This window comes from Pteropus alecto, unplaced genomic scaffold (assembly GCF_000325575.1).
Source record: "Pteropus alecto unplaced genomic scaffold, ASM32557v1 scaffold8, whole genome shotgun sequence".
Classification (NCBI taxonomy): Eukaryota; Metazoa; Chordata; class Mammalia; order Chiroptera; family Pteropodidae; genus Pteropus; species Pteropus alecto.
Genome location: NW_006494609.1, coordinates 16,669,500 through 16,684,196, shown reverse-complemented (window position 1 = coordinate 16,684,196; position 14,697 = coordinate 16,669,500). Strand labels below are relative to the sequence as shown.

Sequence of the window (14,697 nt, the reverse complement as noted above, 5' to 3'; positions counted from 1 at the left end):
ATGTTCCCCTTTGCCCTTTCCCCTTTGCCCTCTGGAGAAGAAACCCAGTAAAGTTTCATCGTGTCTTGGACCAGCCTGTGTGGGAAGCTTCCAAACCATTGATGTCCACACCGGGGCCTCTGCCCAAGTCCAGAGCAGGGCGGTGACGCCAAGTCCTCCTTCCCAGGCCCTCCTCTTCCAGGAAGGCCTCCCCTCCTCCAGGTCTGGAGGCTGGGGCTGTGAATGGGTTGCTCCAGCTGGCTCGTTGGGCCACAGTGGGCAGAGCAGCTGCTTCTCACTCCATGCCACCAGGAGAAATGCTGGGCTTAAGAAATTTTAAATCCCGATTGTGCCGGAAATGAGAAGTTACCTTGATATTTAGAGAATCGCTTTCTTCTTTCGAACGGATCCTCTTTCTCCTTCTGCGCCCTCGTACTTCAAGTGCACACTTGGCCAGGTTCGGATGCATCTGCCCCACCCAACACGCACACACGCATATGCACACACACGCGAACACGAGCACACACACACGCACACACACACGCGCGAACACGCACACACACGCGCGCACACGAACACACGCACGCACACACGCACACACATGAACACACACACGAACACGAGCACACGCACGCGCGCACACACGAACACGCACACACACGCGCGCACGAACACGAACACACACACTGATACTGCCCCGCCCTCCCTCACGCTCTCCCTCTCTCACCTTGAGCTGACTCTTGTCCTACCCGTGTTCTCAGTCGGGTAAAAAAACACATTTGGAAACGTGGAAGTGTTCATTTTTCGGTTGCCACAGTGACTGGGAGTATGGGTGCTATTGGCATTTAGTGGGAAGGGGCCAGGGATGATAAATGTCATCCAAGGGACGGTCCCTTTCCTGAATACAACAGGGATCCTGCTGTGATACCGCACGGCCAGGGAGCCTTGTTTTGGAGCAGCTGGATTTCCAGTTCTAACCTGGTGTCCCAGATTTCCGCGTCTCAAGGAGAGCTGATTCTCTCCTCTTCTGGAAATCTCAGCGACCCCCACTGCTACCGTGGACGACAGTTCCTCTTTCGATGAGTCTGTCGCACTCCTGTCTGATAGCTCGAGGCTAGTCCACATTCATTTATCAACCACTTACAAACACCCGCCCAGCAACAGAGATGCAGAGTATGCACGACACAGTCCAGGTCCTCCGGGTCAGCATTGCTGAATGGCCCCCGGGGGCTTTGATGACCCCACTAACTTCCAGGCCCCGGGGAGGCAGAGAATGGATCCCCTTCACCCCGCAGGGCACACACAGTGCCTTGCTCATGGAACACTCACTCAATTTGCACATGTTAATGGACCCCAGGACTCCAGTCGTGGCTGTGGATCTTCCAGCTGACTGCAGGACAAGGATCTCTGTGCCTGTCACCAAAGTTTCTGTTTTGCTCTCCACTTTGAATGCTGATATATGAACCTGAACTTTTATACTGCGTCTTATGTGGTCATGTATTAGACTGTGTCTTTATAGACTTCATAGATTTTCATTAGTCATTCGGTGTCTTAGAGGCAGAGCCTGAGGCAGGTGTTTGGGTCTGTGTTACTGTTGAAGGCTCTCAGGGGAAAGCAGTAGGGGACAGATGGAAGCAGGACAGGAAAGGGGAGGAGCGGTCAGGGTGTGGTTTCAGGTGGAAGGAGCCCTGCAGTGTGAGCAGCTCCAAGAGGGAACCTTGAGACAAGGGGCGGTCTTCGACGGCCGTATCCATGAGTCATCGACCTCTGATTGCCCCAGCGATCAGTGGGGGACACTAACAGCATCTGCTGCACATTCCTCTTGGAAACGAGGAGAATTCTCGTTAGCTAAATACTGCACAAACTGCTCTAAATTTCTTGGCCCAAATGTGGCAGAATTCATTGCTATAAAGATCTACTAAATTTTAGCTCACTACTTTTGAGATTTTTTTAAATGCTTCTCTCAGTTTCTCCCCACTTTCATTCCCTTTATTCCCATTTCCACTGAACTTCTGCTCCCACCAAGACAGAGCCCAGTGCCCTGAAGCACCCAGCTCACCTCAGAGACTCGGAGAGCTTGAAGGACTCTGTGCAGAGGGGGATGGGTCCCCATGGCCTTGAACCACAGCCAGAGAGCAAAGATCCCACTCCCTTGGGCCCCACTCCGAGGCTGGAACCCCGCATTCCTTCACAGGAGGAAATACACAAAGGATTTTTATCTCATCTCTGAGAACATTCTGGGCTCTATTACAGCAAAGTAGTTTATCTCCTTATTCAACTCTAAGATGCTTTCTGTGGACCACTTAAAGCCCCATGGGGTTAGCTAGCTCTGATGCTTCCACCAGATTCTAGGAAAGGCTAGCGGTAGTGTGAGCGGGAGATGGTGGTGGCAGCTGATGTTCATTAAGTGTTGCTGTCGGAGGTGCAGCCATTAAGAAAGACGACTAATTCCTTCTTTGCTTGCTTTTTTTTTAAAAAAAACATACATCCCACAGCTTATCCATCCTCCCTTGGAAGTTATCCCACTGGCTCTGGCAGTTCTGTTATTGCCCAGAAAGTGCCTAGATTCTTCCCTACAAGGGTTTAAACTCATGTGGCCAAAATAGGGAGCAAACAATGTAGGGGAAAAGGTTGGGTTTGATTCCACCTTTGGTAAGAAGCCTTTGAAGGGTGTCGAGCAGGAGTGTAATATGATTCGATTTACATTTCACAAGAAAGCCCCTGGCCGTGATGTGGAGAATGGGTTGGGGTAAGGGACAGACTCGTTAGAATGCTGTCATAATGGGTGCACGTGAGGGCAGAAGGGACCCCAGAGGCCAAACCTGAAGGAACACTTGCTGTTCTGTTGAATGGAGGGAGGGGAGAGGGAGAGGGTTCTCAGGAAAGACCTCCAAGTTTTTGAACTGAGCACCTGGGTCGAATGGGTGACTGGGAGAGGAGGGGGCTGAGGGGTGATCGAAGCAGTGTGGTTTCGGACTCGTGACATCTGAGCTGGCCTGTGGACCATCCACATGGAGAGACTGAGTCAAAGTTGAATGTTTGAGTCAGGAGCTTGAGGGAGATGCTGGAGCTAAAGCAATAAATACGGGTATCGTTAGCATCTGGCTGGTATTTGAAGCCATGGGATGGGATTGATCTTTTGGGGTTGGCGGGGGGCAAGAACAGAGGCTGTGGGGCCTTCCGCCACCCACCTAGGGGTAAGAAGCTGAGGCAACCAAGGAGAGGCTGACTGCAGCCTCAGGACCTAAGAACCCTACACTTTTCTTTCTGTTTTTCAAGAGGACAGCTTCCTTTCCCTCCTTTATCCCCAAAGAGGTAGATTTGGGCTCTTTTCCTGGTTCACAGAAGATGCCTTCTTGCTGTGTCCTCACGTGAAGGAAGGGGTGCGAGGTCTCACTGGGATCCCTTTTATAAGGGCGCTAATCCCATTCATGAGGGCTCCACCCTCATGACCTCATCACTTCCCACAAAGACACCACCTCCTAAGACCATCACACTGGGGGATAGTGTTCGACATATGGATTTTGGTGTTGAGGGTCACAAACATTCAGCCCATAACAGGTGCTCTCACTTGGAATGTACATGAACACAGACAGGCCTGCCATCTGAAAGGAAACACCAGAAATCTGTGACAGCGCTGGTTTCCTCTGGGGAAGGGAACTGGGTACCTGGCCTCAGCCTCAGGCTTCCACTTCCTTTTACCGGCCAGCTTCTGGATGTCTGGAGGACCTTCAGGGTTACTTATCACACATTATGGTTCAGGAGAGTCCCTGGAATTGGGAAGTGTCAGAGCCAGGTGAGGGGCTGAGGCAGAGCTGGCGGAGCCTCCCTCAGGGCCTCGGTCCATGGCCTTTGTTTCTGGAAACTTCCATTGTCTAAAGCAGGTGGGCGTGGCTGGTTCCTAAAGTGTCACCCTGTCTGTATGAGGCAATCTTCACCTCTGGGGCCCCCTTAATGTCCCTGTCAAAGGAAGATGATGAGACAGTCAATTACGGTGACCCGTGTGGCCAGCCGTCATGAAAAATAACAGGTGGCAGTGGCTGGGTTGCTGAGGTGTCCAACGTCCACTGGCTTTTGGAAGAATGACTATAGCAATGAAAATGGGAGACTTCATCCTGAACGTGATATAGAAAATTACTCCCCGATTTCTCCCTTGCTGAGAATTATCAGCCCTTTCCCCCTAACTCCTGGAACCCAAGGTGGGCACGAAGCAAACTTCGACCCCCCAGGTCTTGCTTCCTCCTCACGAACTCTCCCACGGATTAAGTGCTGCCCGCTACCCTCAAGAGTCGTAAATATTCCTCGTGGAAACCACAGGGTGGAGGCCATGGCAGAAGCTGTTCTTCCAGCTGGACCAAGGCACCCTGCCACTAAACGCCATTGACATTGATCTTTGCCTAATTTGCAGTAGGATGCGGCAGAAAGAAAAAAGACCGAATCCTCGCCCTGTCCTGGAACCCTGGCTCCAGCATTGGCCACCTCTCGCTGAGCTCGTTCTCCCTTCTGTAAATGGGGACAGTGACACCCACGTCTCCTGAATCGAATCGAATGATTTAAATTAGCACCCGCGTCATGGTGCTCAACAAATGCTTAGCCAAGGTGGCTACTGTTATTATTCTTTATTAAGCTCAATGAAATTTTTTTAATATAAAGATATTCCTTTACAAAATTTTCTGAAACTTTAGGCATTTGCTCATCTGCTCGAAGATGACAAATAAGAAACACTAGCGAAGGCTCCAAAACCACCTGGCAGGCCCAGTACAGAACGTCCATGAACATGGGTGGTAGTGGCCATGATCTTGTGTAGATGGCGACTGTAGCATCTTTTTCCAGTGGGAAAGACGTTCCTAATTCACATGGGATTTAATGCATCTTGGTCTGCGACCTTGAGCAGCTCGCCCAGAGCAGGTCAGAGAAGTTCTGCTCCACTGTGCCCTCCAGTTGTTGGGGGGTCTGGTTAGGCAAGGGTCAGTCTAGAACCCCTATTGTTAGGCCTTTCTTCTGGAAAAGATGACCAAGTTCTGCCAGGTGGGTCAGGCAGGAATGTCCATTGGTTTATATCCTTTCTTCCACCAGAGAAAACCAAGGCAATATGAGCCGTGCCTGTTCCTAGCTCCCAAGTTTCTCTGTCACCCTTGCCAGCAATCAGAGAAGGCCAAAGGCCACCACTTCCTGGAAGAGATGTTGGCCTGCCCTTGGCCCTCTGGAAAATGAATGAGCTCCTTGTTTTCAGATTTAGAATGAATTGGACTGTGGGTGGCAAAGTCACATTGTCTCCTGCCTTGGCAGGGAGAATGGTGGGTGCCTTGGAAGAGTGCATTCGCCTCTTCTTGGACACTTACAGGCAGTGCCACTGCTCAACCTCTGAGTAACCCAGGGTCACCGCGGAGGCAGTTGGCTTGGAATCTTAGGTTCCTGCTGGAAGGCCATCGAGCTTAACCCTTCCATGGGCTGGGACTGGTGTGGTACACTCGTCTGTGCTGTGCCATGCTGGAGGCCTCCGTCTCCGCACCAAGCGTAGGAGCCAGGGAAGAGCCCTGGAGACCTTCCAGCCCCTGGTTTTCACTTGGTAGATTTTGTTCCCCAGGGAACATTTGGTCGGAGGGTCGCTACTGGCATCTAGTAGGTAGAGGCTGGGGATGCACAGGACAGACCCCCACAGCAAAGAATGATCTGGCCCAAACTGTCAGTAGTGGTCACGACTCCCATCTGGCAGATGGGCATTGGAGGTCCAGATTGATGAAGTGCTTGCAAAAGTTCCAAGGGTTTCCAGTGCAATGCCAGGGGCTGGGTTGTGTTGCCTTAATCTTTAGACTGAGCTGCTTTTCCAGAAAGAATGAAGTTAACCAGGCAGGAGCTGGTTGCCAAGTCGAGACCTGGCAGTCTCGGCATGCCCATCCTTCGGACAGAAGTTAATCATGGGTAGCAGTAGCGGGGCTCCCGTGGGCCACAGGCAGTGGCACAACCGCTCATCCCTGAGGGTGGAGCCACGGGGCAGCCTTCTGCTCCGTTATTATCTCGAAGGCAAAAGGACCACCTTTTAGGTCACAAGTGTCCACTCTGCAAGCCGTGTGGCTATTTGATGAGTGAGGGTGCATGCAGACCGTGGGCGTTAGAAATGCCCAGCTCATCAGAGATCGGAATTGTCGGGTCCCCGCACTGCTGTCCCCATTTTGGGGGGAACTCCCCCAGCAGCGGCATCAGAAGCCTTACAGCTCGGAAGCTCCGACTCTGTCACCCTTCCCACAACTCTGTGACTTTGCCTCTTTGGCCTTTAGGAGCCCTCAGTTTCCATACCTATAAAATGGTACTAATAATTCCTTGTCTATCTCCAGGGGGAGAGGGGAGGAGATATGATAATAAATTTTAAAATCTAAGAAAAGGTGCTTCGAAAATAGCACTGTCGGCATGTACGTGGCTCTTATTTTGCTGTCAGTGGCGTACAAAAACCACCCTCTGGCTGCCTTCTGGGAAAGGAAAGCCATCTTACCTCACATGACTCTGGACCGGTGCCAACCAGTGAACTTCCCGCGATGACGTAACTGATCCACACCTGCGCTGTCCAGTGAGGTAGCCGTCAGCTGCGTGTGGCTGTTGAGCACTTAGGATATGGCTAGTGCAACTGAGGAACTGAATTTTTAATTTAATTTAATTAATTTAAATTAAAATCGTCACATGTGGCTAGTGTAACCATGGATCATCCAGATGGGTTTTTTGTGGTTTTTTTTTTTTCCCCTTAATACTATGGTTTTGTCCCAAAGCCACAGACTCTTCAGGTTTCTTTCTTTCTTTTCATCTTTTTAACAAAGGCCAACTGAGCAGCAGCGGTTTTTCTCGCTAGGTCCTCATCCCCTCCTAGTCACAACCGGGACAAAAATCGATCTTAGCTTAACCCAACGAGGACCTTTTAAACAAGACAGGCTCTGTCCAGAGAACTAGCAAAGGGTGGTTCCGGGAGGGAATCACTCGGAACTGAGAAACCACATAAATCCTGCCGGGACGTAATTTCATCTCTTTGGAAGGCGGGCCGGGGTCTTCTAGCACCTCGGTGACCTCATATCTGAGATTCCACACGTGGAATCTATTCTCAGCGCTGAGACAAGGATTTTTAAAGGACACATTCCCAAGAGGCAACAGCGGAGAGGGACAGCGAGGGTGTAACCTCAGGCCCAGCTCGGCAAGGGCCCGAGCCTGATCTTGCTCTGAAGGGGACTCTGGAGGTTAGTTATGTTTCATGTCATCCCCCGCCGGCAGCCGGGAGCTGGACTGTCCCACCTGGCACCTGTCAGTCACTGGCCAAGGACCCTTTGGGGCGTAGGGGAGTAAATTCCCAGGCTCTCCGCAGTGGGCTCAGCTGCCCCAGCGGCCCTGGGACCATCTTCCAGAGAAGGGTTGCAGGTGACTGGGAGAGTCAGATGGAGCCGCACGTCCCCTGTATCCCAGCACAGGTGGGAAGCAGCTTCCTCTTGTCATGTGCACCTCCATGGCCCACACTGGGCGGGCAGAGGTAGCAGCTGATGTCCTAATGCCTGACAAACAAAAAGACCCCAAGATGTACCTAGAGGGGACAGTGGGAGGGAGGAAGGGCCAGTGACTCTCTCGTTTGCTTAAAACCGCTGGCAGAAGGGAACCAGAGGCATGGAACCAGAGGCATGGAACCAAGCCGCTGACACTGAGAGTAAGCCTGTCATCAGATTAGAAGCCAGAGCCTTGGAACCTGGCACGGACGGCTGCCTTAGGAATCAGGCTGCTGCACTAAAGGACAGATAGTGCAAGTGGCTCCTGGGGGCCGGTCCTAAACCCGCCCAAATCCCATGGCCTCTGCCCGAGGCCCTAGACCTGCCTCTGGGGGACAGTTGTCATGGCAGCCCGGCTCCTTGTCGATTGCCACGGTAGAGGGCCCGGGATGGCAGTTGGCACTGTGGCAGGTGTCCCCCACCGACCTGCCACGAAGTGCCCTCACCCTGGTCGACTGACGAGGAGCGTGTCATTCCAGTGCTTTGTCTGGTGTCGCTTAGCAGATGTGGTGTGGCCAAGTTAGAGTCCACATTCAGCTCTGCCTGCCCCTGACCTTTGCTGTCTCACCACATTGCCACAGCGCCCTGTGCCACATGCCCAGGGACCTTCCACCAGGGTGTTGGTGTGACATTTGGAGTAAAGGACCATTCTAAAAATAAAAGGGAAGGAGTGGAATGTTCACTTGCAAAATAAAATCTTGGGGTACAATTTCAGGGTACCCTCAGACAGCTCTCTGAAGCTTACCTAAGAATCTCAAGTGAAGGCTGCCTTAGGTAGAGGTAGGCAAACTTTTTCTGTAAATACTTCAGGCTTTGTGGGCCATACAGTCTCTATTGCAGCTGCTCAGTTCGCTAGAAAGCATCCATGACAATGCGTAAGCAAATGGGTTATGTCTGTTCTAATAAAACTTTATTTACAAAAAACAAGTGCTGGGCCAGATTTGCCCTGTGGGCCAGAGTTTATCAACCATTTGTCTGACTTGATCCTGAACCCCTCCTCCAAATGATCACAGATGTTTAGACAGAGAAGATTCTACCTGACTGGGCATTTAGTAGGCCCTATCATCTGTTAAGTGCCCTCTGGAGGGAGAGAAAGTGATCCAACACCTACTGAGTATCAGCTGAGTGCTTGGGACTCTGCTGGGCATTTAATATGTACCACCAGATGCATTTTCCTATCCCAAGGTCATGAGCATCTAACAAAGATGAGCTCACTATTCTCAGTCAACTCACATTGGCTCCCCGCATTCAGGGCATTATTATTTCCTGTTTTATAGTTTTCTGTTTGTGCCTAAGGTACATGTACAGTTTACTTTCTCCATGAGGCAGGAACCATAGTGTGTGTTTATCTAGTGATTACTGTATCAGTCTGTTCTCCAGCAGATCGTAAGCATCACAAGGGCAGGGTCCCTATCTGTGTTGCTGACCATCATATCCCTGGTACCTAGCATAGTGTATGACACAGTAGGCTCTTAGCAGATGTGTGTTGAGGGTATGGATTAGCGCTTGAATGATGATGAGTCAGGGCAATGAGGGTGGGCTCGAGTGGTCACCCGGAGCTTTTCCGAAGTGGCACCATCTCGTCACTTCTCGACAACTCTGCACTGTTTCTAAAGCTGGCAAGTGGGGACCTTCTGGGCAGCAGTGCATCCACAGCCCAGGTAGGAGCAGATCTGGGAGGGTACCCAGGGCCAGGAACAGAGAAAGGGCTGACTACAGCTACTAAAACAGAGAAGGGCTGTTGAGTAACAAGTCCTGGCTCTCGGGAGCCTCACAAAGAGGCTGTTTGGGCGAAGAACAAGGGGGGACGTGTTCTGCAGTTGCCACCAGAAGCAGAATTCATTCCACTGGGCAGCGGCCTCCTGTTCTCGGCTCCCACCTCGGCGGCCACCCAGATCGCTCCCTGGCATCGGAAAAAGTCATAGAGACTTAGACCCAATTCATAAATATCCCTTCCTAATTAGGCACAGGAATGATGGAGACAATTATTAATAATGTATTGGGTGTTTTTTAAAATGACCCCCTTAGGAGCCGAGCCTGAGAACAGTGTCCTTGATGATAAGCAGCAGCCACACTGCCACCACGCTGGGCTCTGTGCCCAGGACGCCAGGCGGAAATAAATAAACCAGAGGAGTGAGTGTCCCGTGGAGCTCGGGCAACAGGCTGAGAGTCACGGATGGAAGGGCCAGGGGCCCCTTCAGTGGGGAGGTCCCAGGCACCAGCATGGGGAGCACAGAGGCTGGGGTACCAGCTGTCCATGCCCCCATCCCTTCCCTTGCTAGCCCAGGCCAACCCTGATAGGACCTTTGCACAGGCTGGCTACCTCTCTCCCCAACCCTGTAGGGCTCAGCCTAAACATCACCTCCTCCAAGAGGCTTCTCTGATCCCCAGGGTACTCTGCAGTGGGCCACCGGGGGTTGTCTGCTGCCTGCAGGATCTCTCATGTGCATCTCATTTAATCCTTGCACCAGCCTGAGGAAGAGGTTCTGTTGCTCTCTCCCAGTTTGCAAGAGAAAGAACTGAAATTAAAGAGTAAATTATTTTCCTAGGGTCAGAATCTGGAATTTAACTCCAGGTCCTTCTGATTCGAAGCCAGCGGGGGTAATCACTGTGCTCAGCGAGGGGAGGTACCCTAGGGAGGAGGGGCGGGGAGCAAGAACCAGCGGAGTTGGGGAGAGAGGACGGTGGGGAGAGGAAGGGCGGGTGGAGAAGGCGTTAGAGGGCTCGGCCACAGAATTCGGCTGCTGGCGGCCCAGCCATGGAGCAGAGGGAATGCAGACCTTCCAGGCTGGGGCCTGAGCCGGGGGGCGGGCAGGGCAAGGAGCGGGAAGCTCACTGTCAGATGCCACCAGCACAGGAGGTGGGCGTCTGAGGGATGCTGCACGCGTGGGGTGGTTGCTGAGAAGAGGCCGAGGGCAGAGAGGGTGTTTGGGGGCCGGCAGGACCAGGGGACCTGGCAACTCTCCTATAAAGCCCAGCGAGGTGTCCAGCCCGGTCAGCCATGCTGTTCGGGCCCCTCTGGAGTTCTGAGTCAGTCCTGGTAGCACACCTGGGTCTGTCTTCTGGCAGAACCCCTCGCCGTACGAGCTTCCACGAGCCAACAGTTTCTTTCTATGGTACATGAGAGCCCAGAGGCTCAGCCACAGCTGCCCACCACAGCCCAGCTGACTGCAGCAGGAAGGGGCTCCTGGCCGGCTTCGGGAGGCAGTGCGGGACTGCCAGTGCGGGACTGCCAGGAGGACTGGGGGAGGCGTGGTGGGCAAGACAGACGGCGCCCAAAGCGGGCCCAGTGCAGCCCTGCTGCCCGGCGCTCCACTCACCCTCCAGCCCTGGGTTGGGGGCAGGGACCTCCATTTAGGCTGCAGTGTCCTCAACATACTCCCTTCTTCCAGAGTGGAGAGGGGGTGCCCCTTCTGGAAAAGGCGGGCACGCACACACACGGGCACCCAGGAGCCATGCCTGCCTGTCTCTCTGTTCAGTGTGGTTAAGGAATTCATGCCTTCTGCCCCCTGGGGTTTCCCGCTGCGGAAACCTCTGGTCTGAGAGGAATCAGAAAGACTTATGAAGGGGGGAATCTGCGGCACCCAAAGCCGCAGCCAGAGTCCTCGGCGGCAGAGACGGGATGGCAGGGCCCCCCAAGCTGAGACACAGATAAATAAACCAAGCTCCACAGGACACTCACTCCTCTGGTTGGCTGTTTTCATCTGGAGCAATGCCAACGGAGGTGACTTCTTTCTCTCTGGAAATGGGGGCTCATTCCAAAAGTGTGCGTATAGTGACATGTTCCATCCTGCGTTTGTGGTCTTAAAGTCCTGCCACACGCTCTGGCCCCTTCCGGGTAGGAAATGAGTAAGTGCCCCACTCCCGATCTGGCCGGTGCAGGAGGGTGGACGCCTGGCACAGGCCTCCCTGTGGGTGCCCCGTGCCCATGAATGGATAGCAGTGGGCCTGAGTGGGCCCCTTGTGTTGGGAGACAATGGGCGCTGTGCGGGGGGCGGGGAGGGGAGGAGGGAGGAGGCCGAGGGCCCTGCCCCCGCCTCCTCCTCAGTGGACTCTGGGGCTGGGGACACGGAGGCGGTGAAAGAGACAGGGCCCTGAGCCCACGAAGCGAGCTCTGAAAACCCATGTCCTCGAGGCCCTCGGGGGCCGAGAGATTGAGAACCAGGGTCTCCCCCTCCTCTGAGCCTCGGCGCCCTCCTTTGTCCTGTGGGTCTATGAAACAGGCTCCGCCCTCAACAAGTGTTTTTGCAGAGCTCCTAGACCCCCTCGCCATCCTCATGAGCCAGATAACACCAACCGGCGCTTTAGGTGAGCCCGCCGAGGAGGGCGAGAGCGCATGCGCTGGCGAACGCCCCTCCGCACCCCAGCGCCCAGTTGGCTTGGGGCATGTTCTCCATACGCAGCATGCGCCCCCTCCCAGGTGTGCCCGACGGTTTCCTCGAGCCCCTTCACGTGGGCTAGAGAGAGCGGAACCAAAGGGGACCCTACAAGCCCTAAGGGCCAGCAGTGCCATGACTGTCCCTTGGCGCGGGGACCTCCTCCGCCTCTGTTTGGGAAGCGCATCCCCTTAAAGGACACTGATCTCTACGGCTTGGGGACCCCGGATAGACCCACGCTGGGCTGAATCGTCAGTGGCCGTGATCGGCCTGGTGGGCTGGGAGCTGGGCTTCCAGAAGCCCGAAGCAGAGAGCAACAGCAGGCGCCTCCTCACCCAGCTTGATTAAGGCCAATTCAGTATGCCCTCCAGGATCAGCCAGGAAAGCGCTCAGGCATCCCGGGTGTGAGTCACCGAAGACTTTGAAAGTTAGAAGGGACGTCTGACGGTGCCCCTGAGGCCCGCTGCGCGCCCGGTGTCACCGGCTGTGTCTGGCACTCACTCGGGCGGCACTCAAGAAGCGGGCAGCCGCGCGCTGGCCTCTCAAGGTGGCCACACACAAGGTCGAGAGGCTGAGCTTCCATCTCCCCACGGATAAGTGATGTTAAAACAGAGACCATGGCTATCACTCCCTTCTTCTAAGAACCGTTGAAAGGTATCTTCCAAACTGAGGCTGTTTCCTCTGATTCACATCGCTGTTCCTTTGATTCATTCATCCCTCACTGGTCCCTCCCTCAGTCACACATCTCCTGTGCACAAGCCCCCACGAGGAGACAGAAGTGACAGGTTCCCGGGTCCTACGTGAACATGTATTGAAATTGCCGTGAGAACCATCACAGGGCACACCTGGGCTTACATCCTGACAGGCCCCTGGCTGTGCGGCCTCAGTCTCCCCACTTACAAAACGGGGGTACACATGGACTCTGCACCGTTGAGACCAGCAGCGTGCCCTGGAGTCAGTGATAAGCAAATGGTGGTTGCTACTCCCGGAACCTTCAAGAATGCTGCCTTCCTCGTCACATCTGATTGTCACAAAAAGCCCGTGAGGAATATAGGGAAGGTGTCTGTCACTGAGAGCGGCTGTGGGCGGCCTGGCCTGCCTGTCCCCACACGGTTCCTCCATGGCACGGGACCACTGGTAGGTCCCGCGAGCCCCTCCCCGCTCACCCCTCCCCCCCACGGAAGTCCCTTGGTCTGCTCAGCCTTCTTGACACCCACTCAGATGGGCACTGCTGCAGCGACACCCCACCCTCATTCTTTCCTAGGTCCCTTTCCACAAGACGTGGGGGCCTCTTAACCTCTTTTCCATTTCTTTCCTAGCGCTCGCCACGATGCGCGATCGTATGTTTAGCGGTAGATTTAGTCGTGTGCCCTCAGCGGCCTTCACCTTCTGGAAGTTTCCTCATCTGCTTCGCTCCGTTCTTGGACTGGCCCTCTCCCCAGCTTCCCGAATGGGCTGGCTTCGCCCTCCCGGGCCCTCCGTCCGGAAGTTCTCTCCAGGCCCAGGCTGGGCAGCCAGAGAGCTCGCCTCTTTGTCTCTTGTCTCTGTGGGATCGCGGCTTTGCTGCCTTGATGTCCACTGTTTTGAAAACCAGTTTTATATAGTTGGCATATTTTTTGGATTTTCAGGTGTGTGGGAAGTCAGATGTGGCCCCTATGACTTCATCTCTGCTGGAAGCGGAAGTCCCAAAGAGAAGCTTTTACTGATGCATTTTGGGGGCTGAAAAGAAAAACTTTGATAATGCAAAACCGAGCCCAGGCAGTTCTAAATCACTCTCCCTGGTTGCCATCGCTTTTATAGGGGGCAGGAGTGTTTAATGAAGACAGCAGGCAAAACCTCGTTGAGTCCCAGGAAAGAGGGTGTGGCCACCCTCGAGATGTCATGACAGCTCCTGCCTTTCTGCCACATTTGCAGAATCTTGGCCAGGAGAAAGGGAGAATGGCAGAGGAGACAGGGCTCGGGCAGCCTCGGGTGTGGCACTTCACACCCTGGTGGCCTCAGCCGTCCCCGGTGACCACCTGCCTCTCACAGGCGTCACCCTCCCCCTAGAACCTCAGCACGTTGTGGCTTCCTCCCCTCGGCCATAAATGACCATCGCCTTGCACATCGGCATATCTCTGCTCTTGGAGGCTGCTGGCTCCTTCAGCAAGGCAGTCAGGTCTTGGCCAGCTTTGTAATGATCCATGGGCAACTGGCAGCAGACCTGGTAAGGGCACAGTTTACATCTAATTCATCTTTGTATTCTCAGCCCTTAGCACTGTGCCAGGTACAGAGAGTGCTCGGGAACTGTTTGACGGATGAATGAATGAATGAATGAATGAGCACCTTCATGATGCTGTCTTCTCGAATATGACCCATCATTCTGCTCACATGATGAGCTGTCTTATTACATCTGGGAAGGAAGTTCAGGCAGGGGCAGACCTGGCCTGCAGCCCAACGATCGGGGGGTCCCAACCCTGTCCCCTGGGGAAGCTGCTTGATCCTAAACCCCAGCATTTATTCTCTTTTCTGAAATGATACCTCTTAGGCTTTCTCTAGCTCCAACATTCCCTTATCTTTTCTAATGTAAAATGAATGATTTAAGCGAGGATGAGTAAGGATGAATTCTTCCAACACAATAGCTGTTTTCTTGGCAAAATCCAAGATTTATACCTAGGACTAAGTTTCACAAAATACCTCTCTCTTTTCATATCTGTTAGTATTTTTCGCTTGGGTGGTTTCATCACACACATGTGGTGAGCAGTACACTGCTAAATATTCCAGGGTGCCCCGTGCAGAAGGACCCTCTCAAACAAGTCTCCTGCTTTCCACGTGGTTGGAAAGAG

The 14,697-nt window shown here is 53.6% G+C and overlaps 1 protein-coding gene across 1 annotated transcript in view; it reads left to right on the top strand.

Moving 5' to 3' along the window:
- Positions 1-14,697, top strand: part of PRIMA1 (proline rich membrane anchor 1) — a 45,041-nt gene that overhangs the window by 18,006 nt on the left and 12,338 nt on the right. Inside the window, exons 4-5 of the mRNA XM_006925549.1 lie at positions 4,542-4,548; positions 11,514-11,543. Coding sequence (XP_006925611.1) covers positions 4,542-4,548; positions 11,514-11,543 — 37 coding nt within the window. The remainder of the gene's footprint in view (positions 1-4,541; positions 4,549-11,513; positions 11,544-14,697) is intronic.